General features: G+C 38.3%; 3 protein-coding genes across 6 annotated transcripts in view; 1 reads left to right on the top strand and 2 right to left on the bottom strand.

Annotated features, from left to right (window-relative positions):
• The window catches only part of zswim7 (zinc finger, SWIM-type containing 7), a 43,851-nt gene that overhangs the window by 8,615 nt on the left and 8,943 nt on the right, over positions 1 to 26,293 (top strand). The window contains exon 6 of one of the 2 annotated variants that reach the window (XM_088441738.1): positions 3,173 to 4,050. The exons of the other annotated variant lie outside the window; for it this stretch is intronic. Coding sequence (XP_088297864.1) covers positions 3,173 to 3,182 — 10 coding nt within the window. The 3' untranslated portion in view covers positions 3,183 to 4,050. Of the gene's footprint in view, positions 1 to 3,172; positions 4,051 to 26,293 lie in introns of those variants that run through there. 2 annotated transcript variants of the gene reach the window in all.
• adora2b (adenosine A2b receptor) lies at positions 77 to 12,507 on the bottom strand. Its single transcript, XM_088441735.1, has 2 exons — positions 11,818 to 12,507; positions 77 to 3,668 (listed from the first exon to the last, which is right to left on the bottom strand). The coding sequence occupies exons 1-2, from the start codon at positions 12,150 to 12,152 to the stop codon at positions 2,948 to 2,950; spliced, it is 1,056 nt and encodes a 351-aa protein (XP_088297861.1). The 5' UTR covers positions 12,153 to 12,507; the 3' UTR covers positions 77 to 2,947.
• The window catches only part of specc1 (sperm antigen with calponin homology and coiled-coil domains 1), a 50,960-nt gene continuing 39,164 nt past the window's right edge, over positions 14,498 to 26,293 (bottom strand). For all 3 annotated transcript variants that reach the window (XM_088441734.1, XM_088441732.1, XM_088441733.1), the window contains 3 exons: positions 20,506 to 20,622; positions 17,348 to 17,407; positions 14,498 to 15,306 (listed from right to left, as the gene is read on the bottom strand). In XM_088441734.1, coding sequence (XP_088297860.1) covers positions 15,217 to 15,306; positions 17,348 to 17,407; positions 20,506 to 20,622 — 267 coding nt within the window. In that variant the 3' untranslated portion in view covers positions 14,498 to 15,216. The remainder of the gene's footprint in view (positions 15,307 to 17,347; positions 17,408 to 20,505; positions 20,623 to 26,293) is intronic.

Here is a 26,293-nt window from a genome sequence, read left to right as displayed (position 1 = left end):
ATATATATATATATATATATATATATATATATATATATATATATATATATATATAAGCTATTACAACAGTCTATACATATGCTTTCTTTTGATCTTATGATATGATTATTTTCTTGTAAAATACAACTATTGAACAGAACTATCAAATCTGATTTATCGTTACATAATTAGTGAGTGAGCTTGGTGCCAATTTTTTATCTTTCCAACGAGCCACCAAATACCTTTTTAAAGCAAACGACAAGTAAACGACAATCTTTGTGCCAGTGACTCTCCTCGAAGTTTGGCAGCCAAGTTAGCAGTTCAGACGCCACAGGAAGTGTAAATAGAACTGAGTTATTTGTTTTAAACGCTTTATATGATTTAAACTCCAAAGTTAAGGCTTTGACAGCCTTAATATATATGTATACATACACAACTTTGACAACAATACATTACAGTGCAGTTACAGATGTCTCCAATGGAATGTTAACACACTCCTGTATATTTAGCCCTTGAGATCAGTCAGGTGGCACAAGGAAAAGGGAAGAAACCTTTGGAGACTTAAAACACCACAAAAAAAAAAAGACATAAAACAAGCCAGCATAAGGTAATTCTGTTTTGGACGTTTTTTTTTCCTGTAGCAGCCTTTTTTTTTTTTTGCATTTCCCAAAGTGTGTTTGCTTGGAAAACGGACTCGCTAGAAAGGAGCGTCAAATTGAGATGTAGCTCGATAGACTCATTAGCGTTCGCTGCTTCAACTTCATTTCTCATTTATCTGATTACGTTTCATGGGAATCAACAGGACTTAATGAAATTTTGGGGCGGGGGAAGCCTGCTTAGTTTGTAACAGGGAATCTCGTAGCATAGTCTCGATTACAAGAGTCATTTTATGAAAATAATATATTTAAGCTTGTAAACTGCATTTGAACCCACAGGCAAAATCCACCCAAATAGATTTTAACACTACGGAGCTAATTACAGATATGGCCAAAATCATTTGAGTAAATTTGTAATTGTTGAATGGGTATCTTTTAGCTGGAAATGACCCAAGTGTTAGCATAGCGCAATACATTATGCTAAGACAGATACCTATAACAATTCTGATCATCTGCTCCCTCCAATTGTGAATAATTTCCCAAAAGTGGCAAATCTCTTCGTTTAGTCAAACCCAGACAAAATAGACCAATCCAACAGATAAAAAAAATCACTTGAACTTCTGACATTTACACAGCTAAACCCCCCCCATGAAATTCTTGTGTACCAAATGAAGACTCAGAAACAATATTAGCACTTGTTTGCACATTTTCCTGTTTGTAATAGTTGACCAATAAGAATGAGGCACGCAGCCAAAGGAAGAAAAGACACAACGACACCATTATTCTCAGTTTTTAAGGCATTCCATTAACCAAATGTGACCGGTTCTGACAAAAGGGTCCTCATGTGTTGAAAAATTAAAATGGAGTTCAATCATATTCCAATTTTACGTTCCAAAGATGACAGGATGCTGGCGAAATGGTGGTTTGTGGCATTTAATATTCCTCTTTTCTTTTCTTTTCTTTTTTTTAACCAACCATCTTTAGGCCAAACTTTGGCCAAACTGTTGAAAATATTTGGGAAAAATATTAAAAAAGTACCTGGAATTGAATGTCTAGACTCTATAAAATGTAAAATTACTTTGAGTTTGTTAATATGATTTTTATTTTTCCATCCATCCACTAACCTGACATTTGAATTTTACTTATCTAATAAGTACTTTGATGTCATTTTCTTTCAACAGTAATTGGAAAATATTTATTACTTGAAAGTATTAATCGTACACAAAAAATACACAAAATATTAACTTTTTACTGTTAAAAATGACAAAATATATGGACTATCCCTTTAAAGTTTTCTTTAAAAATGATTTTAAATTCGTATATATTATTTTTCACCCTTTTCCACAGGATTTTTTTTAAACATGTCAAACTTCTAAATACATATTTGTTGTTTCATTTAAACTGTTTATTCTCCAGAATGATTGAAAAAATTTTAAGAGATTTTAAGTTTTGGCCCTAATTCCAAAATAAAGTTCCTTTAAATTATATTTAATAGATTGAAAGCACCAAAAAATGGGCAAAGTAACAGCAGTTTAAATGTTGCTATAGGTTGAAATCCCTACTTATGAGAAAAACATGTTTTATATCTATTGGGGTGAGAAAATCCATTTTATTGATGTGCTAGCTAGCTAGCTAGCTGTATGCAAACACATTAGCAATCACATGGTCTTCTAATCTCTTATTTTCATGCATTTCAACTGCAATTTGAACCTATTGGCTGCAAACAGAGACCTTCAGGAGGATGTGGTGGGAGAAATCAATATTGTCCACACTATATTTATGATTTCCACGAAACTTTACATGTTGACCCTTTTGCCACAAAAGCTCACACTTTTTTTTGAAAGGGTGGGGTGACATAACCACAAAAGTACTTCTAGTTAACCATGGGAAAATGAAGCTTCGGTTTACTTAGTTTTCCTCCACTAGATGGTCCTCTTGGTTCAAAAATAAACACCAGTGCGGCGGGAATGTACTTCCCCTGCTTTTTTGAACCTAGAGTGCCATCTAGAGGAGTCAAAAGATATCACAAGTGCTTCATGAAACTTTGTCCATCGTTACTTCTATTGTGCCTAGTGAGGTCCACGGGTAGCAGAGTTACTTCAAACTCACCAAGACTTTTAACGTCCACATTCACAAAGTAATACACAATACAGTAATAAATAAACACTTGCACTGATTCTTGGCAGTATAAAAAAAGAGGACTGTTGCAGTTCTTTCAGGGCTTGTTTCAAAGGATAAATAACATTTTAGAACGTTTCAAAGCTCAGGTCCCGTTCACAGTTGCACACATCCAGTTAGCGTTAACTTTACTCGACGACAATAAAAAGTTCAGTTAAATCCCTCAAGGCCTTGTGTAAACATCATAGTGGCGACTATAGCAAGGGGTCTACGGTCATGTGGATCTGGTCTCTGGTGCGCTTGCTGCCGTTGGAGCTGATGTAGAGCTCCTCTTTGCGGCACAGAACGTGGCGTTCCAAGATCTTGCGGAAGGTGTTTCTGAAGTCCTGGATGCGGTAGGCGTAGATGATCGGGTTGACGGCCGAGTTGGCGTGGGACAGTATGATGGCCACGTACATGACCTCTTTGGGCTTGTGCAGCTCCTCGTAGAAGAGCGTGAGGCAGTTGAGGATGTGGACGGGCAGCCAGCAGATGGCGAAGAGCCCCACGATGATGGACAGCGACTTGGCGGCGCGGATCTCCCGCTGAAGTAGTCCTCGGTGCTGGTTGTCCCCGTTGGATACGCACTTGAGCTCGATCTGCCTCAGCTGCATCCTGGCCACCGTGAAGATCTTCATGTAGATGCCCAGCATGATGAGGAGCGGCAGCAGCACGCACACGAAAAAGTTAAAGTAGACCATGTACTCCATGTCCACCACGCTCTCAAAGAAACACTTGAGCTTGCAACTCCGGAGTAGTAAGTGTCGGCCTTTGGGCAGCGGAGTGGTAGTGTTGTCCGCTGTGGAGTTGACATTCCCGCAACTCGAGTGTTTGACGTTCCAACCGAAGAAAGGGACCAGCCCGATGACGAAGGAGAGGATCCATAAAATGGCAATGATCTCTCTGGCCGTCTTTCCGGTCATCAGCTCTTTGTACCTGCATTCAGTGACATAAACAACACAGATTTACTTCTTTTGCTAGTTCTAAAGATTGCATTCTGCTTGATCCTTGAGTGCGCTAAGATCTCAGCTGGCTTCGGGGGACACCCTGAACTGGTTGCCAGAGACGAACGACCAATCACGTGCCAATCACGCGTCCAAACACACCAAAGGACAATTTAGTATGTCCAATTCACCTGCCATGCATGTTTTTGTTTTTGGGGAGTGGGAGGAAGCCGGAGTGCCCGGAGAGAACCCACATGGGCTCGGGGAGAACATGCAAACTCCACACAGGAAGGCCGGAGTCAGGTGGATTTGAACCGGGACCTTTGAACTGTGAGGTGGACGTGCTATTCACTGCGCCACGGAGGCGCCCCAGGCTCAACATATACTTTATTAAATACCTGTTACAAGCGTTGTATGACATATTTTTTGAATAATGCAAATAACCGTGATTAATTATTAAAAAAAAAAAAGATTAGCACGATTTAAATTTAGACGAGTTAAATTTAGGGAGTACTAGTCCACTATAAATCAATCTGCTGTTCAATTTTTTTTGTATGTTTCTGCCTGTCTTGGCTTATGTAACATTGAGTGTATCGTGCCATTTTTTAAAAAACTCATTCACTGCCATCGACGGCTATAGGTGTCAAAGATCAATTTTTATGGACTGCGGTGAACATGTTAACTCATTTTCATAGACTGGTAGTGAATAAGTGAACTCATTCACTGCCATTGACAGGGATGAGCATCAACAATTAATTTGAACTTGGCTGAAGCTTAAGTTCCCATTTGTACCTGTAATTTCATCACTTGGCATAAACCATATGTTTGTTTACATATAGATGCTAGATGTGTACTATCAGTGCGTGATTATTACATGCCATGTGGTGCAAGTGTTGCTAAAAGGAAGCTGAGTCACAGCCAATATTGCAAAAGTGCATCATTTCCTCAATAATATCCCACTTTGTGTACACTCCAATGTGCTGTCAAAACACTTAATTACTCAAACAGCACCGCTTGATTTGCATGACGTGTTTTCATTTTCTGTATGAATTCACAGCTTGTAGTATGTGCACTGTCGATAAGGAGCAAGGCACTTCACATGTTGAAACAAAAGAGGCTAATGAAACGAATTATTCTCGCTCAGCGGGAGCTCAAAGGACAAATGGCGTGTCCCGGTCGGCGGCATCCTCTGAAGCCCCCGGGCTGTTTCCTGACGTGACGTCAGGCTCGCTCATGCTTAATGAGACGCACACATGCTGACGCACACGTAGCGCCGAACAATCCGTGACCCCCGCGACATCCCAAGAGATGACATTGACTGCAGCTCCCAAATCATTAGCAGTCACTTCCAGGTGAATGTTAAGAGTCAAGCAATCAAATTTATCACTTGACAAATGAATACGTGCGATGGGTTGCCACTAAAACCAGCTTATGTCTCTACACTTAATTCCTTTAAAATATATAGCTCAAAAATGGACAAAGTTACACAACAATCTGAAAGTTGAAATCCCAAGTTCTGAGAAAAACACATTTAAAGTTTTGGCACGTTCATCTTTCAACAGAGCTCATCATCTCCTAATCCCTTTTTTGGCTGCTGGGAAATGAAAGTCAGACCTTAAGGAGGTTGTCCAAAGTGTATTTTCGACAATACTCAAAACTGATCAGTCGAAAGTTTTGCCAAGTGGTAAGTTTTGACTCGCGTCTTTATTGACTGACAAGCCAATTGAGTGAATGATGCATTTGTGATATGTTTTCACAAAAGAAGGCTTATGTCACGGGTATCAGTTTTGAGTTACTGACAATAATTGTCCATTTTGGGATTTCTACAAAAACTGTCATTCCCAGCGGCCAAAAAGTTTTTAATTATAATCAAAGTACATGAAAATAAGAAATTAATAGACAACACCATTAAAAGGTAAATGTACCAAAACTTGAAACACATTTTTCTCAAAACTAGAGACTTGCCGACATTCAAATTGCTGTGACATTGTCACTTCTTTTAACTGTCATCATGTATTAAATATCATTTTAAAGAGAATTAATTGTAGAATTAGACAATCGTATTCACGATTTTCATTTTTGGAAAGATAAGCTAGATTTTGTGAAAATGCATCACAATTATCATTTATAAATCTTCAATCTTAATACTATAGCATTATTTTAACAAGAAATGTTGACATGATTAATGCAGAAATCGGGGGAAATGCATGATAAAACACCAGGCTTTTCTTATGTCAATATGACAATATGACAAAATGACAATATTTCAATTGTTTCCATTTTTTAATGGCAGTAAATGAGCCTGACAGTGGCTAAATTTGATCTGCAGGGTGTAGCGCTTGACCTCCCGTTTGCAAGCCTTTAGAAGGGACTGTAGGACGGCATTTTGAAAGTCGACATGTTTTGACAATCTATGCAATCTTCTAACCTCCTCCTCGCGTTAATTTATTTATTTTATTGGTATGCTTTATACCACACATCAATAACATCTAAAAGCCAGAGTCAGGTCAAAATTTCAGCCAGTGGTTAAACAAATATCAGATAAAGAAAAGTTGTGATAAAAATGACTTAAAGCAAAAGTAAATAGAAAAAAAAGTCCTTGCAGGAAGTTCTGCTTTTTACCAAGTTGTCAATTATTAGCCTAGTTGAATCTAAGCTTCCTATTAGCTGCAAATGAGCCCAATTGGGACTTGTGGCGCATGTGTGGTGTGTGAGCTCTGCCCTGTGGCCAACAACACCCCCACGAAGCAGCCATGAATGTGTGTGAGGCCCCCAGGGGATGGACATGAATTATACACCACACTATGCACCTGTTTCTCTCCATCTTGTGCTCGCTTGGTCAAGCACCTCCTCCCAAATGCGCTCTCAGGGAGTGGCCGGTCATCCGCATTGGTGGCTGGATTAGTTGTGGCATGACGACAACTCGCCGGCTCTTTGCTGTCTTTCCAATTTTTTTTTCTTGCGGCGGCCTGCACTAGCAAGCCATAAAGCAAACTTGCACACCCTGAGGCGAGGAAGCTCTGCCAGGCCTCACACGCGAAAATCTCGATTTGGTTTCACTTGCTGCAGCTTCCACATCAACTACCGCAAAGTTCCCAAATTAACGAACTTCCCACCGTAAAGTCCTCTTTGCAACCCTAATTATAATTTCTTTGATTCCCTATACAAAAATCTGTACGGCCTTCATTTATCAAATGAACATCTACGAGTAACACAATTGCGCAAGCCAATTTCAAAATAAAAGCTTACTATAGCGATTGCATTGTCGTGCATATCTTACTGTATTCAGTGTTTCTATTTTGAAGTTTGGCTTTCTAGAAGCGTGTGACACCATATTGTTCGTCTTGGTATTTTTTGGCCCGCCCGTAGTCCCGGGAAAGAAATGAAAGCTCGGCAGTATGAGAGCATGTATCAATGGCCTAACGAACCCAACATTATCCATCAACACCAATACTTTGACTCCCACAAATGAAATAAACAGTGAGGTCAACTATGCAGTCTACTTGACAAGTATGTGTTAGCGGGGTATTTAAATAGAGCGAGAAGACACAAGAGCATCAAGGTCTTTTTTGTACGTGATGCAAAACGGGAAGACGGGGCCCCTAGGAGAGCGGCCGTCCGGTGCGAGTGTGTGTGCGTGTCGCCTGTCCCGGGAGGCTGCAAACATCTGACCCGGGCCTTTTGCTTCCATCTGTAAAAACACTTTATCTAAGAGCGAAATCGGACACCAAATAGCTGCAGATTGCACGCACAAACAAACACACACACGCTCACATACATTTTACACTGTGTATCTGCGTGACATCAGCATCACAGTTTTGTTCAGTATTTTGAGCCACGCTGATCTTATTTGTGGGCATGTGGCGGGGTGGGGGGGCTTTTAAAGCCCCCCCACTATCATGTCATGGCTATTGTTTGTAGCAATTAGCGTTACAAAGGGGTGGACAGTTTCCGGGAAATATAGGAGTGAGGAATTTGGGAAATATTCCAAATTGGAAACTTCATCAAGATGAACTGGAAATTGAGGTCAAATCAATGGAATTTACTGTAAAGTGTGGTCTCTAAGGCAATACATTTTTCTAATTCCTTGAACCTTGTGGCTTATAGTCTAAAGCAGCTTATCTGCAGGTTTTTTTTTACTCACCACCAGGGGGCAATCTCCTGGTAAACAAAGGGAGACAGAAGAAGACGCTATCAAAGTATTGATTCAGCATTGAAATGCTGCTTTGCACGCTCTGCTAGTAAATGCGCCCAGGCATGTTACTGTTGTTTTGGTGCAGTATTCTAACAATCCCAGTGTGTTGGTCTGATGGGAAAAATGTGTTGGCGCTGCTCTTATTTCTAAACATGCAGGTACGTTCAGTAGATGTTAAAGGTATGATGACGCTGTAACCAGACAGTTTGCGAAAATAAGTTTTAAATAAAAATAAACATTTGAAAAACTTCCATGTACCATCGTAAATATAGTAGAACGTTACAGCCAAAGTCTTACAGTCAGGCGTGGCCTATCCATGACAAAAACAAAATTTTGCTTGTCTGAAAAATACAGTAACTAACCTATTAATTTCCATGGAAAATTTGCAACTTGGCATTTCCTAGAACGACAGTTCTTAAATGGGGGGGACAAATTACTTTAAAGGGGTTTCTGAATATATTAGCATATCTAATTCAATGCATTTTATTGCAGTGACAAAACCGTTCATTATGCTTTTCAAATTTAGGGCAATTTACATCTTATGTTTCTTATGGTTGCCATGCAGGCAGAGCATGTTCACATCTCACTCGGGGACTGTGGAACCAATGCTCTAGTACTGTAGTACTTTTCTGTCTGAATATGAACTCTTCAGAAAATTTTTAAAAAAAATCAACCTATGTCTTTACTTGTTGCCAATTATATAGCAGAATAATAGTTGAACTAAATATTACTACAATTCACACTGAGTCCACAGTACCACTGAGACAACAGTATTGATATTTAAGTAGAAATATACTTTTCATTTATATTTGCTGTTGTCAAAAATATTTGGTTCGGCTCACTAAAGGTTAAGATCCAAAGGTCAAGAAATAAGTGCTGACTTTAGCTCACCCAGTTGTGTTCATACAGACTAAAACTTTTATTAGTTTTGACACAATGTTGCCTGGAGGGGCAAAGCAGTACAGCACAGCTGACTTTCCTCGCTCTCTTGCCTTCTAGTAGTTTCATCAAGCTTGATGTGTTTGTTTTGTATTCATTTCAAAAGGAAGTCATGTCAAAAAGATTCTTTGTAGTAATGTTATGCGAAAAAAAAAGAAAAATGTAAGGCAAATCGCAGCAATAATGGTCAATGCTGTGCATGACAGTAAAACACGCCAGATACAAGCCACCTTCAAAATAAACCTCACTGTAGTGAATAATATATGGATGCTAAAAGCTTGAATGCTTTTATTTTGAATTTGTTTGGCTCGGGCTCCGTTATCACTACGCCTAGCATGAATTAGCCGCTAGCTATGTAGCGCTCGAGTGTGAGGTACGTAAATGACTGCACACTTGATGCCGGCAGCCTGAAACGGTCGCCGTTCCTACTGATCGCTTTTTAACAAACTATGATTCCTCAAATCTGTATTTTTGGCTAGCAAATTTGTCTCATAGACAAAAATTCATGGGGAGATATTTGGAAGTAGAGGAAGTAGTGTACTGCAAAGCATAGTTAAAAAAAAATAATGTTGACCATTAAAAATTTATGAAAGTTGTTCATTAATAATTGAGTGGAAATGAGTCATTTGGTCTTCTGCATTCATAATTGGTTTTCATTTTGTATTTTTTTTTTCTATTTAGCCGAAAAAAAAAAATCTTTAGCTGAGTACCAAAAATACTCAATAGCTGCAGCCCTAATGTGTACCTTTTTATATGAAAATTAACACATTTGAGTTGAATGGCTAATTTTGTCACGTAATTTTGAGCTGCATGCCTCAGGGAGACTGGCCTCAATGTCAATCATCTACCTGCATATTGAGGTTTATAGTCCAAGGTTGCCGAAGACTTATAAGCGCATGTTTGAACGACGGTTCTGCTAGCAAATGGGATACTTGTTCTGAACAAGAGATGTCCAAACTCTGTCCTCGAGGGTCGCTATCCTGCATGTTTTTCAAGTTTCCGTCCTCCAACATAGCAGATTCAAATGATGTGCAGCTGACCCTGATCATTCTAACCCTTGTGGCATTATATTACAATTCATGGACATTCCTTTGATTTTCTTATGATATCATAAAAGGATCAATGGGGAAAAAAACACCAGGGAGCTGAAATTTCCAGCAGATGATTAAAACATGTAAAATTTCAAAATGCAACGATTATGACATTTCTATGTGATTGCAACTGTACGTAAGAGATTTTGTGCACCAAAATAATAACTGTCCAAAATTTGGACAATTTAAAACCACTGTAGTTACAATTTTTGAGATGCATTTTAATAGCATTTATGACGTTAATTTCCCTGCAATTTTTGCAACATTCAGTTGAACGGGAGTCAAAATATGTCAGCAAACAGAAATTCCTTTGTTGACTTGTGTTTCACATAAAGACAGTAGGTGGCGGTAGATACCAGTTAATGAGTGTCATCACCACCTCTCAGGCTACAAAGACAGACCATACCATTTTTCAAGTTTTTTTTTCAATTTTTTGCAAAGCATACGTACAAGGGTTAATCAGGTGCGTTGGAGGACGAAAATATCAAAAACATGCATGATATCTGGCTCTCAAGGCATTCTGCGAGTCGCAATTCCACTTCTTGTCATTCCTCCCGTTTTTAATACTGGGTGACTTTTAACGCCTGGGATATTTCTAATCGGAAATCCAAACAAATAAAATATCAAGTTAGCTGGATGGAATGGCTACATGGACACATTTTGTGAGCCGCAAAGTTGGCGGCATTTGACTTTGCTCCAGACGCATGGAAATGTCCTTTGTTGCCAATGTTTGAAGCTAATGGAAAGTGAAAGAAGCCCACGGGATGGCGCAGTCAACTTGTTGCTTAAAAACAAGCAGGAAAATATCAGCAATGGATGTACATGTCATCTCCTCATCAAGCATCTTTTGACGAGTTCGTGTTTGCAGAATTGTGACGGCAAAGTCAATAGCCTTCATTCTGACTGGTGTGCACAGCAAACAGGCATTTGTGACGCAAGGCTGCTCGCCCGTGCGTGTGACACAACGCCGTCTTGACTCAGCCACACATCAAATTACTGAAGATTTTCAGTCAACTTCCTGTTCGGGCTGAACAAGTCATTCAATTTAAATCAGCATCACAATCTAGAAGAAATACATTTTTAAATAGGAAAGGTTGCAACTTTTGGCAGGGGACAGCTTCATTTCTGTTAAATGGTAGCTTTTATGAACTCATTAACTGCCATTGACGACTAAAGACGTCAGAGATTTATTTTAACCTGTTGGTGGTATTTGTCCATTTTTTCTATGTTTTAAATAAATAAACTCTTTTACATTAATTAATTGTTTGTGCTGTATGTCTGTTTTTCCAATTTAGGTAAATTAACTGAATCAGCAATGTTCAACTGACTAATCAATGATGGTCTCCAAAATCCTGATTATATGAAGCTTATTGGAGATTCATTTTGTTTTTTTTATCACAATGATTTCTTCCTGTCATAATACAAAAATACAAAAATGAAATGACAACTAAATTTTCTATTGTTAACTGAATTTTTAGTGTTTCTTCTCCTTTGTTTTCCAAAACAAAGACAAAACCTCAGGGAGTTGTCAGTTTTATTTTTGCTCTTTTATTACTAATGACTTGTGAGAAATGAGTCATGTTTTATTTTAAACTTAAATTCCATATTTCAGGCTGGCTGGTCTGCTTTCTAAGTCAGAAATAAAACAAAATATCTTTCTTTAACATGACCTTTCATGGATTCAACAGACATTTTCTGTCAGAAGTAGTAGCGGTATCGGTTAATTGGTATCGGAATCCTTGAGTGAGAGTCGAGCACTGGAATTGGTCTGGAAAAAAAGTGCTTCTGAACATCCCTAATGGCAACATCAATGCTGATCATGTTTTTGATTTGACTCTTGATTGTAGCCTGGTATAATTAATACAGACCAACGAGAATGGAGTAAATAGGCCCCCTCCACAAGATGGTTTGCTCACCTGAGAGGGATTTTAACCGCCAGGTATCTATCGATGGCGATGGCCAGCAGACTGAAGATGGAGCTCTGTGTGAGAACCAGGACGAAGCAGGCCAGGAAGAGGCATCCGTAGAAGTCCAGTCGGATGCCGATGCTGATGGTGATGGCGAAGGGGATGGCCAGACAGCCCACCAGGATGTCCGCCACCGCCAAAGACACCAGGAAATAGTTGGTGGCGTTCTTCAGGGTCCTGTTGATGGCCACGGCCCAGCACACCAGAACGTTGCCGGAGATGGAGAGGATCGCGATGACCACTTCTATGACGATGTAAAACGTCTTCACTCGTTCGTCATTCATTCTTCTGAGACCGGGAGCGCCTACAAGTCTTTGGCTAGAGCGCAAGGATCCGACGTTAGTCCGCAAGTGCCCATCTTGAGGCGAGAAAAAAGTAGCGTGGACCCTAAGGGGCTGCTGCTGCTTTCACGCGCTCCTTGGCACTTTTTTTTGTCTCGCGTCGTCTACGTCGCCGCCGCGTAAAGACTTTCTACGTGTGCTCCAACTTTCCTCACCGACAGCACTTTTCAAGTCGAGGAGGGACACTAGCGTAAGGAGGGCGAAGACTGACATTTTTAGACAAGCCACGCCCCCTAGCTCTCGCCCTCTCTCTCTCTCTTTCTCGCGACATACACACAAACACACGCGCTTCTCTGTTATGTGTAAACCTATCAAGATAAGAGAGGAATCCCAAGCGATAGCGTGAACAATCCGTGCGTAATTACGCACGGATCAAACTGAACCCAAGTACTTTTCCACGTTGATAAATTTCCCTCTCATGCGGGTGATCGGTCGAGCGCTCCCCTCCCACGCTAAGGTTGTGGGTTCGATGCCCGTCAATAGTAGTTTTTCCAAAAACGTAGAATTTATACAGGCTATACTATTTTTGCACTTCTACTTAATGTGTACTGTTGCTAATATGACCTGAAATGATCATATGTATAACTATAATCAACTATAAAAATTATAATAACTATAATACAAGTCAATTTAATTTTAAAATTATTTTAACTAAATATACATATTTTATCTATAAAATTAGTTTCCATATTCTGTTCTTTTCGTCTTATATCCCTATGGTTACACTCCTCCAAGTGCTGCCGTTTTAGTGTTGAGTTTTTATCCAATTAGAATTCAGCTAACGTGTGTCGCCAGGCAGACTTCCAGAAAGACCATGTCTGCCTAAAGGGAGGTGCTCCGGCATTTGCTTAAAAAAGACTGTGCAATGACGTGTGGTGTACGGACCCATATTTTTTGTTAAGACAGCTGCAATAGCCAATTGACCCATAAAAACGCCTTCAGATAACCTGACGTAGAACGTGACGTAACTGAACGCTCAAGGCAGGAAGGTGGTGCCGTATTGATCCTCCATGTTTAACGGTGGAAGTGGTTAAATAAAAAAAAAACAACAACAAAAAAACATGGTGCTTAACCAGCTAACATTAGCGTTAGAGCGTACTTCGAAGCCAGACTCGTGGATGCTTTTTTTTTTTTTTTTTTAACTCGCAACCACCGAAGAAGAGCAAAACGGAAATTGGACCGACTTGACTTTCAGCATTGGCGCAAAGACGAACTACAAGCAAGTCATGAAAGTCTTTCTGAAGAAAATAAGAATGGACTTTGTACTGAAATAACTTGAGGACGTCCGTTTTGGGTGAGTTAATATGATTTTGTCATTTTATGTCAATCATATTCAATTGTCAGTTTGGTTGTCTTTTGCTGTTATGGTGTTTTATTCATGTTTCTGTTCCAATTGTGTTTTCGTTAGCTTAATTTGGTCCACCTGTCTGGCGATACTTTGTCCATCAAGTTTTGCTGTCGTTTGGTCCTGCCTCATTTCCTTGTTAAAACTTCCACACATTACTCAGTTTTTTTTTGCATTTTTGGGGGTCCCGTTCCTTCCTCTTCCCAACTTATTTCACCATGCACAGACGTGACACTTATTTTAAATTGCCATTTGTAATTTACCTTACAATCTTGTTAAAACTTGCCTGCTCTTTGTGGAATTCATAAAACTTCGTGGACAAATAATTTGAAATTATTATGACTTATTCTGAGTTTTGGCACGTATAATGATAAGCTTTAATTGCTGATGCGGGTATATTGATGTTGAAATGCTCTAAAGAAGAAGCCTATTTACGTGCGCATGAGGAGTCCATTCATTGAAATGCATTGCTATTCGTATGACAATCACCTCAACGGAAAATCAATTAATTGGGTCCGCCTAACCTCTGCTACAGGATGCTTTCAAAGAGTGTTAGTAATGAATACAAAAATGACATTCCTTTATTAATGCAACAGCTTTTAGAAAAAATGGACACAATTTCATCACCATGTTCACCTTAGGATGCACGTAAGGGATGTAAATAAATATTTTTAAGAGCAACAATATTCGCTGAAAATCACGTGATTACACATTTTATATATTACAAGGAGACACATAGCGTTGTTGCTTTTTATGATTTACAATAGGAAAAGAATAACTCTCCTACAATAGTTGTCAAGTTACACGTGGCAGTGTCAATGTCCATCTTTTGTATGTCCCTTACACACTATATCTTCAACTTTAGCTTTACTCTAGAAACATTTGGATCAAAAATAACTGGGAATCTCATACGAGATCTCGTGAGATTGACATGCCATGAGAGTTCTCATTCCTGCACAGCAGAAGACTTTTTTTTTTTTTTTTTTTTGGTTTGATGGATTACACGCACACTTTGACGCTGACATCCTGACATGGTTGCTGTTGCTACTGATCACTTTTGGACATACCAGGCTGAGATGAATGTGTCTTTTATGGGCAGACGTCGTTTGTCTCATTGAAAATAATAATAATAATCTCTGCTGACATACAGAATGCGCTTATAACTTTCAAATCAGCTATGTGGTGATATTTTGGTTTTCCACTTGAAGAGAAGAATCGCAAATTATACATAGATTATTATTATAAAAACTAAACATGAGCCTGTAGCAGAAGTGTACTTCCTGCTCATGTTTACATTTTCATGCTAGCTTGTAAATGTTCTTGCACTTTTCTCAATAAAAAGAAAACTTTGAAAACGAGATCCATTTCTATTGGGCATGATATTATATTACAAATGTTGCTAAGATCTCATTATTATGGACTTATGAGACATCTTGTTTTGTGGGATTTGTCTCTTGTCCCATCCTTAAAAATAATGTTTTTGGATCAAATTTTGGTCAGTTCATTTTTGACCTAAAATCGTGTTATTTTTAACCCAACTGTTTTTAGAATGCTGTAAGAATAGAAGTGCGGTTCAGCATGTTGCGGTAGAAAACAGCTGTTCTAGATCGAATGGGCTCGGGTGTCCAGCACCAAAAAGGAGAGGAGGCCAGGCCAGTCTTGTCAGGTCTCAAAGTACTTGTAGATCTGAGAGACGTACTGCATGACGCTCTGCCAGTCGGGCCTGTCCGTCTTCATCAGCTCCTCCATGTTCTGCTCAGAATAAACACACGGATGCAAAGTTGCGGTGCTTCTGGTGACTGACTAGCATCCTGACCATTTCTCGCTCCAAGTCAGCTGGGAGAGATTTCAACTCCCCACAAAATTGAACAAAGACATGTGCTAGAGAAAATGGCACTTCTTTTCATACAACAAAATGTCATTTAAAAACAAAATGTCAATAGAGTTAATAAAGTTTTTATGACGGTGACTCTTTGAGCACATATTTCCTTCAAATCCAGTTGAAATCCAATTGGAGCCTCCCGTGTTCCGTGTTAAAGGTTCCATTGTATTAAGTTTGACAAGAATAAAAAGGAACATTTCCAATCTTCTCACCAGGTGCACAAAAAGAAGTGTACCATGGTCAGAATGGAACATTCTTTTACATTACACAGTCCTTGTGGGGCTCCTTCTGCCTCGTGCACATGCATTATGAATGAGCTTTTTGACTGATCTACAGTATATATGATGTGTCCTAAGTAGGGCTGCACAATTAATCGAATTTTAATAACAATCACAATATTGGCTGCCACAATTAATTAAGATGATCCTTGATATTAACATTTAAACAGCTGGCTAAACTACATGTCAAATCAAGCACTTTGTTATCCTACCACCAGGCGGCAATGTTTCCCACGTTTACATGACAAAAGCCTCAGCTTTTTTCACCCTAATATATTATTTACGTGTGAAATGGCGTTGAGTTTCTCACCCGATTCCTAATATAAACAATGCTAGCTGTCAGTTGCGACGCATTATGAAAAATCCTATTGACAAAAAATTTGAATAAATTCGGTTTGAAATAACCGAAAATAAAATTGTGACTGCTAAATGAAAGTAAATAATGTGCTTGGTTCTTAGTAGGCCTCATTTTTTTCATTGGTTTTCACTCAGCAAATAAGTTAGCTGTGTTGCCTGGTGTGACATTTGTTTTAATTATTATTTAATTATTTTAATTTATTATTATTATTTGGAAGTATGAAGCCTTGTTTAAATACTGCTTGTTTAATAAAAGGGCAATAAATAGATATGTTTGACCAAACATGATGAATAATTGTGAATAATAATCCCGATTTCAATATTGACCAAAATAATCGTGATTATTATTTTGGACAAAATCGTGCACCCCTGGCCCTGAGACAAAACACTGCCATCATCCGTGGAGGCAAGGTCACATGTAAAGATGTAGATAAAAAATAAAAACAACAAAAAAATAACAAAAAAAACAGTTGGGATATGGTTATTGTATCCCCGCTTATAGCAAAGAATCTCAGTTGAGGTGTTCTGAACCAATCAGAGGCAGCAAAACTGCCGACGTCCCAGAAATCGCAAATCTGTTTGGTTCAAATAAAAAAAAAAAAAAAAACCTATTGTTTTGTTTCAATTGGAACATTGTGAAATAAATAAATAACGCTTCTTCATGTAACACACTATTAAATGAAGACAAAATCATGTTGGAAATAAACCAATAACATATTTGACATTTGTATACAAAATTTAAAGGCTGTATAGCATTCAATTATGTTTAGGCCTTGAAGACTCTCATAGCAAACACATGATGTGCACTTCACTTGCTTTTAACCTAACTTGAAAAGTAGCAGAACAGCTAGCACAAATGCACAAATTTACATTTCTGGCATTTCATGCTTGTAACTCAGACGGGTGACATTTTAACTGTCAAACAAATGAGAGGGGATCCCACTCACGTGATTCCGATAAGGCCAATTGGGACGCTTTCAAGGGACTCAGACTAAACTATGTGCTCAAAGAATGCAAGGTTAGGATGGAAGATACCGATAGGATGATGAAATACCAGCGGGAGGGCCGCTTCCATTCTAATAGCATATTTCACAAAAAGTTGATTCAAATGTTTTTTTACACTGTACCACAAAAATGTGCATCAAAAATGTGTGAGTAAAAAAAAAAAAAGTAAGGACACTGAGCGAGGAGTAGCCTACAAAGCATCTGACAAATTCCTGTTAAGAAAAATCTATTAAATAAAAACCCTTCTATATAATTTGTTGTTCCTACTCACCAGGGAAGGTTTGATGCCAATGCTCTCTGCGGCCTGAAAAGCCAGAGTCAGATTTCGAATCTGAAGAAAAAATGAATCATAGTCATATTTCAACACTACACAAAGAGCTTTTGTCGAGCAACCACACAAATATTGATTATTCTACTGAATAATGGAATAATCGGATACAATTTCATTTTGCATTAAAGTGTATTACAAAACCATTTTCATGATTACCTTTTATAAACCAGTCATTTTTTATTTCAGTATTGTTTAATAGAAAAAAAAACAAACAGTTGCACAATTTTTAAAAATTAATTTGGTTACTGGTTCTGTTATTGTTTTGAAATTAAAAACAGATTTTTGCAAATGTCCTATTTTGACTATACATAAAAGATAATCAGTCTGCTTTTAATTCAAGACTAAATGAATCAGAATCAATTACCCATCAATTAATTTTGACAATAATCAATTCGGCTGTGGTACCGTAATCTGATTATAATTGTAACACGGCTGTATTAGCACAGCGTACAGTGGTACTTCTACTTACAAAATTAATTCGTTCCGGAAGTAATTTCGTTACATGAATCTTTCATAAGTAGAGCTGCTTTTGATATGTAAAAGCCTAATCCATTCCAAGCCCCCAAAAATGATCCTAAACCCATTAAAGGAATCTTATGAAATGATCAAATGTATCAAAAACAGTAACAAATACATATTAGAATTACATTAGTCTATAATAATCAAACTATACCATGTAAAGAATAATAATAAAAAAAAGCTCCTAAATCCTTAAAATTAATCATATTAATTGTAGAAGTTGACAATATGAATACAGTTCACTTGTTGCCTTTAGATGCTGCTGGTGTGTTAGTGATGATTGCCTAAAGAGACACCTTGTTAGAACGTTTAGTTTTTAAATTTTTATTTTAAATTTCTGGTGATCCAGGAATCAAGTCCACAGGAGCAATAATATTTATTTTTTGGATTTTTTTGAGCATGTAAATTTACTTAGGTTTGGGGGTCATGTGAAGTGCTTCCTGTGTGATGTCATTGCTAAAGTGCTTACGACGTGCTAAAAATGCTAATGTAAGACGCGACGACCCAAAGTGGTATGTTACATATGTGTTTTTATGTGAATATGTACAATGTTAGCCGTTGCTAATTACAATTTAATGTTTGTTAGTTGTATCGCATAAATTGTTGAAAGGAAGTGTGGATGAAACGAGTAAAGACGACAAGTGGAAGACCACAGTAAACATCAATGCAAAAAAATCTTTTGTCTCATTTGAGGGCAAGCCGGCATATTAACAAATTAGAAAAATGCATCACAAACTGTGACAAATACATTAGACCTCACGGGTTGTGATAAGGTTTTACATTACAGTCATGTTGGCGTGAGCGCTGATGTTTCGTGTCTCATATGCCAACAATGTGGCCTTTCGTATCTTGGATTTTCTCTCGTTACGAGAGCCAATATTTTTCCGTCGAGGCGTTTTTTTTAAACTGAATTTTTTTGTAACAAGAGGTGATGGTAAGTAGAGGTATCACTGTGTAAAAATGTAATTAGAGCATCCTGTTTAAATAGGACATTTTTGGCTCATGCCGCGATCTCAAGTACTGTTATAAACACAACATTTGAAAGCGTCGTGCACTGTCCCCTGGCTTAGCCCGATTATCCCGTAAACTGAGGTGAGCGAATGCCTCAAACTCATCATGTTTGCCTTCAAACTAGTCGGTGCATTTTAGATGATAAAGTACTCCACTATCAATGATATTATTAAATCAGTTGTGATGTGGCCTGGTTGGAAAAGAGCACGTTTCCCCGTTTCCTGCCGAAAAGTCGAGGCCATCGATTACAATCTTGGGTAAAAACATCTGATGATAAAGGGCGAGAGGGGCGGTAATGGGATTAGTGGAAGGACAGATTACACTGGAAAAGAGCCGCTTGGCTGTTTGGGCCCGAGGGTGAAGTCACTCAGCAAGAGTTATTAAAGTCAACTCCCGTCTATTGAATTATTCAGCACAGTGGCAGCACCATGTCTCTGTCATCAACTTAATGTAACGCGCCCGACTCATTCGTCACTTCGGATGAATCAGTGCAGGTGTTTGACTTTTGTTTTGATGCAGCGGCCACGGGACAGGTATGCCGTTCAGACCATGTATCAACAACTCACAAATTTTGCATTCTAACGACTTTGAGGCCTTCTAAACTTTAAAAAAAGCACTGTAGCTAACACTGCAAAGGAAGTATGTCGCACGGTTTAACGGTGGAAACAAAAACAAATGTTCCTCAGATATGAGTGCTGAATGCCTGATTGAAATTTAGATGAGATAATACGGAGATATCCCTCTGGGTTTATTTTGACGTCTTAACCTTGATACCATGAAAAGAGTCTCTTGTCAAACGTAGCACATGAAAAGAGCCACAAGTAACCTTTGTGACTCCAAAACTATGCATAAACATTGATTTCTTCACTTATGAAAATGAGAGCTTGTGAACCACATGTGAATTCATCTAAGTATGCATCCATATTTCGCCATGCTAGCACAAGTTTGCAAAGTTTGATGCTGGACCAGAAAAAAATGCCGTTTGTTAGCGTAGTGCTAACCAGGACCACAGGGCATCACGGATGGATGTAAATGAGTACTGAGAACAAAAAAAATAAAAATAAAAAAAACACACACCCTGGGTGCTGTCACTGGCCAGGGTTCAGCAAGGAGTTCTGGAGTTTGAAGTACCGTAATTGATTCTAAATTATAAATAAATATTGAGAGAAAATACATGGCATTGAATGGCCGGACTCCTAAACAACATAAAAATATGTCTTTGGGATTGAATGAGTTAATATTGTGCACATTCCTGCAGTCTAATTACACCACTCAAGTGCGTGTTGACACAGAGGTCTTTGTTGCCAATTTTTTGGCATGCATCTCTTGTGAATTTTTATTTTAGTAACAGAATGTTTTTTTTTTTTTTTTTTATTACTGTACATGTTATTTGATACTGCCCTCTCCCCCCAAAAGATGCCTACTTTTGCATCCCAATGCATTTATACAGTATAGACATGTGATGGGTTGAGTTTATCTTAAACAAGTGAATAAGGGGATAAAAATGAAATCAATGTTCACTGTGCATGTCTGTATGTATCTTCTATCTGTATCCTGTAGTTTTCTACCTTATCTTGACTGATGAGTTCCTGGTACGGGATGTGGGCGGGCAAATATGTGTGCAGGAGGGCACAAAAAGCCAAACCATCACTCCAACTGCTGCTGAAGTTGGTCACGTCAATATTCTGTCCAAAAACAAAAAGATGGAGGTCACAAACACAAAATAAATAAAACAAACAAAAAATACAAAGACAAGATTACAAACAAGGCCAATAAAGCAGCTGTCAAGTCCCTTAAAAAAAAAAAAAAAAAAAAAAGGTTTCTCTGGTTCTTATGGGGATGTTAATGCCTTTTCAGGATGTTGTCAGGATCTCCTTGGATTCACTTGAAATCCTCTGGCGCATTTTGTGACCCCCCCAGTTCTCGTTCAAACGGGCCTCAAAATTTGACGTCAGAAGCGTAGTCCACAGTAATAAAGGTCACATTTTAACAAGTGTTCATGCAGTTGAGTGTCCTGAGGGGCACAATAATTCATGTTTGTGTTGTTTTTTTTTTTGTCTTCAAAATAAGATATCACTGTATGCATATGAATGTTTTAGCCCATTTCTCACCAGTGTGACATGTTTTCCCAACAAATGGCGTGGACCTTGTTGACCCGGGCAACATCTGAATGCCTGACGTAAGACAATCTAATTGTTTGTGTCGATGTATAGCATGGAAGGATCTTGCGTAAGGATCATTTTTAGACCGCATTAGATGGGCTAAACACCACACAAATCAAATTACAAAGACTACATTTGACTAGTTTTGAGAGGACTAATTTGGATTAAATTAGGATGACATTAGTAGTATAACAGTAGCATATTTTCAATTATTTTCATAATTTTGGGTTAAAACACAACCCAGTTTTCAAGTATTTTTGGACAATATTTGGACCTTATTGGACGAGATGAACACAACTTCATTTTCAATATTTTTTTTGACAAAATCTGGAGCACTTTAGACACGTTAAACACCACTCAAATTGAATTCCAAAGACCACTTTTGAGCTAAATTTTACTACGTTTAATTGGCTAAATACACCTCAAGTTTAAGAAACTATTTTAGGACTAAATTTCGACTATTTTTGATGGTTTTGGTTCTGGAATGTATTTTCAAGACTATTTCCAGAACTAAATACACTCAAAGAGGGACAGACCAGATTTAGTCCGGAATCCTACATCCAGAAAACTAATTGAAAAACACAAATCTCACCAAGCAATAACCCAAAAGTAGATATCTTTTTAATCACAAAAAATATTGCTATTACTTATATAAGCACTCTGCCACGTTGGCCCAGTGAGTGTGCGGAAAGTTAGCCCAGCTGACCGCTAATGTGCTAAAAGAATTATTCGAGTAAGCCACTACCAGAAAAGTAAATACAAATTGCTAAACAGTGGGAAAGTTTTGTGTGCATCTTTGGGACCATAAGTGACAGATTAGATGTGCTTTTGTGTGTTTGTTTACTGATGCTTCAGGCTGCTGGTCATCACTTTGTGCCTTGAGGACCAAAGTCCAGCTGATTTTCATTCCAAATATCTAATCAGAGGATTGATCCAAAGCAGTGACTGCAGGCCAATGCAATTAGCTACCTGATTGAATACAAAAACTACACAGCTCCTGAGTACATGGGGAAGCCGATACAAAAAGAAAATCTCAGCTTTCGGAGCTACAAAACGATGAATAATGTCTGAGCTCCTAATAGACATGTTTGGCATCATCTGAATGTTCCTTCATGCAAAAATGCAAATGTGTTTAAAGAAAAACGCTGTAAAAAAGATGCAATCACAAAAATGGCATGGACACAAATAAAGCAAGTGCAAAAAAAAGGGGGGCTGGTTAATATCCCGCACCACATCTGTTGTGGTGTCAACTTGCGGCAGTTTTCATCTACATCCATTTTTGGGGGGGGTCAGGAGACATTTCTTTTGTTTTAGATTTACATCCATATCGTTTTATGAGTACAACTTTTTTTTGCAGCGTTTTTCTTTGTGTTTGCCATTTTTGGTTTAGTATGTGTTTTTCTTTTGCCCTTGTTTTCCTGTACATTTCCTTCCATTTAGTTTTTGTGTTCCCATGTTTTGCTGTTTCTCTTAATGTGTTTGCATTTTTTTGGTTGCAATGGTTTTCTGCCCATTGCAGTGCCCCCATCATCCACAGGGTAGCTTGAATAAGTCAAAAGATATAGACCAAAAAAAAAAAAAAAATGTCTACTGCAGTGGATCCACATAAACAGGCTTTTTCTCAGAAAAATATAATAAAATACATTTAATTATTTGATTTCACGACTCCCGTTCTGCGCATGCCAACCCTGACTCACTGAGGTATTGTGTAACTCTAGCCACCCAACTGCAAATTTTCTGTCTGTGCCCCCTACTAGCAGCCCCGTGTGTGTGCATTTGCGTGACATACACAGTACACATGAGCAGTGATTAAACATTAGAATGCAGACACTTGGAGACAAATATAGATAATGATAAATAAACAGATGAGGGAAACTGGAGAGACCCGCACGTGTTTTGTGTGATTGTGCGTGTATTTGAAAGAAGGTCTGAACTGGTGGTCCGGAGTGGGCGGGCATAGCAGAGGCCTGCGGTGGTTGTGGAGTTTCACGAGTGAGGCATGCATGCTAAAACAGCAGTAGACAAGAGCGGCTCGATGGGAGCCGGCTCGGAAAAGCAAACACAGCATCAAGCGACAGGAAGCGTCTCGCTTGGCACAAAAGCCAGAGCCATGGCTTTTCTGTCTTTTTTGGAGCGGTGGCTCAGAAAAGAGAAAAAGAGAATTTCACAGAGAGAACTTGACAGACTGAAGAGTGGAACTTGTTAAATGTGCTTGAAGAATTTTGCTCCATTACAAAGCAAGAAAACAGATCATGTAACATCATCATCATGTTTATTTCTGGCTTGTCTCCTGAAAAATGACATCACTCATGATAATGTGCATTTGTGCACATTTTAGCGATGCGTTGTGTGATGTTCCAATTGATTTGCTCAATTAACTCAATTATATTAACTCAATTAAATCAAACACATTTTGCCCATATAAAAACATATTAAAATAGATAAAATTAAAATATTAAATAAAATAGTGAATTATAACATGTAATAATAAAATATAAAACAGAAGAAATTAATAATAATATATGTTAAGTATATAAATAAACTCAGCAGAACAAATAAACCACACCTGCTTCAAACATACATAAACGTATTTAAAAAAATAGTAAAGGTTGTACCATTGTAAAGGTATTTGAACAAAAAAAGAAATACATTTCTTGTACAAAATGCATGTGCCTTTAAGAGACAGTGCCTTGTGCGGTGGCGTGTGATGTCAATGGGATTTTGTGTGTGTGTGAGTGCGAGCTGTGGCCCACAGCTGCCTCTTCTTAAGGGTGCTCGTGGAATTATTTTTTTTTTACTTTGGTATTGAAAAAAATGTTGTAAAAGCTGCTGATGTCAGATGGAAAAATGTTTGAAAAAAAGAAGACGCAAGTGGGTCTAGCCACAATGAAGCAGAGAATGATGCAGATGTTGTGACACTTGCGGTTTTTAAAAATGCCATCAGACTAAAGGGATGAAAGGAGGCGACATCAGCCTGAGAGGCTCGTTTGATTGATGAGCTCGGTATTTTTCCTGTCAGACAATCACTTTACCTCACCACCATGAGCACAAGAGCGCCCAGGAAAAAAGAATGACAAAAGGAGGACATGCGGATAGATCGGAAGGAAACATGAACAAGAAATGAAAGCTGGGTGAAGGTCACAAAGTTACAGTACATTATAAGGATTGTGCAGAGTATGGCTTGTATTACAATATCATCAGGCTTATGTAATATTGGACAGTGTAGCAAATATTTGCTTTCTCTCATACTTGAAGTGCATCAGATAACCAGATCATATCTCTGTCCTAGTATGTCTGGACTCTCCTTGTCAAAGCACATTCAGGCAACGAAAACCACGCCCATCTGGGAGATGCTACTCAGCAAGATCCTGGAGCGCTTTTTGTAGAGGACATTAATCTGCTCATCAGGAAACATTTCAAATAACCCAATTTTCCTTGAATTACACAGCACTGCATTTCCTGCTATTGTTGTAATAAAAGGATTATAAGGATTATTTGACAGATGCTTGGAGTGGTTTCAATATGGCAGCAGCCATTGGGTATTTTTGAAACGCGGATATCCAACGAGGAAAAAAAAAAAAAAACTGACAACAGATCCCGTATGTCAATTTTGGCATAATAAAATCATTTGTTAGCGCACTGAATTAGCAATTGAACGTGATTTTGAAAGTGATGTATTTGTATCGGGTGTCAGCAGCAACTGTTGCAAGCTAAGACTAGCCAATCTGTTAAGCAGCGACACACTGCCGGGAACAATTTCAAAATAAAAGGCGTTTGTTTCCATAAGTTATTTGCTAAAGTAAGGTTTATTTTAATCATTTTATCAATTTTCGGCGTGTTACAACGTCATATAAAGGATTGAAAATCGTTTCGTATGTTAGCACATGACGGGGTGTCTATAATAGCTATACAGTAAAAGTATGCTCTTGTTGAACCCAGACAACTGCTGTTTTTTGTCTTTAATAGTGACTCTGCAAAAATATTACGAGCTATTTATGCTTGATTTACACCAATGACGCAGAGCCCTTGTCTTTGACTCTATTCATACATTCCTGGCGCGGCAGTAGCTCAACTGTGAGGACTCGTGCTTCGGAAACGGGGGTTCATGGTTCGAGTGAAAAACGTCAGCCAGTTGTTGGACAGATAAGAGTCTGTTTCCTGAGTAACGATCGAGTTGCCCTTGTGCTAGAAGTCGGAACCCTTCTCCAACAGGTCAAAAGGTGCAGTCCTGTTTGGATGTCCCCTTCACTCTTGACATCTGTCTGTGTGGCAGCTGTGTAAATCGGATTCTCCCTTAAGGGATTATAATCAGTGCAATAAATTAAATTAGAGGAATTTACACTAATGATCGAATGATGTTTTCTCGCTCAGAGTCTGACCGCCATTCCTTGCACTCCTGGGGGGTCCATTCCTGTCTTTCTACTGCCTTGTGTGTGAGAGAGAGAAATCCTTTCCCAGACAGGGCCGGATGAGCTGTGCTCCGAAAGGCACAGCAGAGCGCAACGTTTACAGCCTTTGCTCATTGTTCCCATCTTAAACAAATACCACCTTTATTTTTGTTTGGCTTCCCCGGTTAATGAGAAAATGTTTTATAAGCGTCTGCAGTCTAAAATGGGACCTCAAAGTGTGTTGTAAATAAACAGGAGACAACTGTATTCCAGTAAGCACACAACTCAATCCAAATCAAAACGAAGCGTCGAACATCACGCTTTGTGTCATTAATTGATTGAAGGATTATTAAAAACTAATCTCTCATTTCTAAGGGATTCTGCTGACAATGGGAACACTGCACCTTTTGTTTATGTTGAAATTAAATTTTACATTAAAGATACATGAAATTTGCAACATTTCTGCTATTTTGAAATTTTGAAGGCCTTTATTTTACTCTAGAATAATGCTGAAAAGCTACAGTGTATACTTGTTTTGACTTTTTATTTAAAAAAACATGTAAATAAATGCACGAATGAAGTCAGGCAAATCTGAAATTTTATTCATAAAACAAAAACCTTTGTACATTTCAACAAAATTCTGTTTTTTTTTCTTGCTATGCCAAAATATTTTTTTTCAAAATATGGTCCATCTATTGATCCATTTTGAGTAGTAGAAATTTAATTCTGCTTGTAACCACGCATTGCTGGCATAGCTCGATGACCAAAAGACATTATTTGTGCTAAACGAAAAATGAACAATTAAA

Source organism: Hippichthys cyanospilos, chromosome 18 (assembly GCF_059441005.1).
Source record: "Hippichthys cyanospilos isolate Australia breed blue-spotted pipefish chromosome 18, RoL_Hcya_1.0, whole genome shotgun sequence".
NCBI classification, from domain to species: domain Eukaryota; kingdom Metazoa; phylum Chordata; class Actinopteri; order Syngnathiformes; family Syngnathidae; genus Hippichthys; species Hippichthys cyanospilos.
Note: the sequence above shows the minus strand (reverse complement) of the source record. Positions and strands in the feature narration are given on the sequence as shown.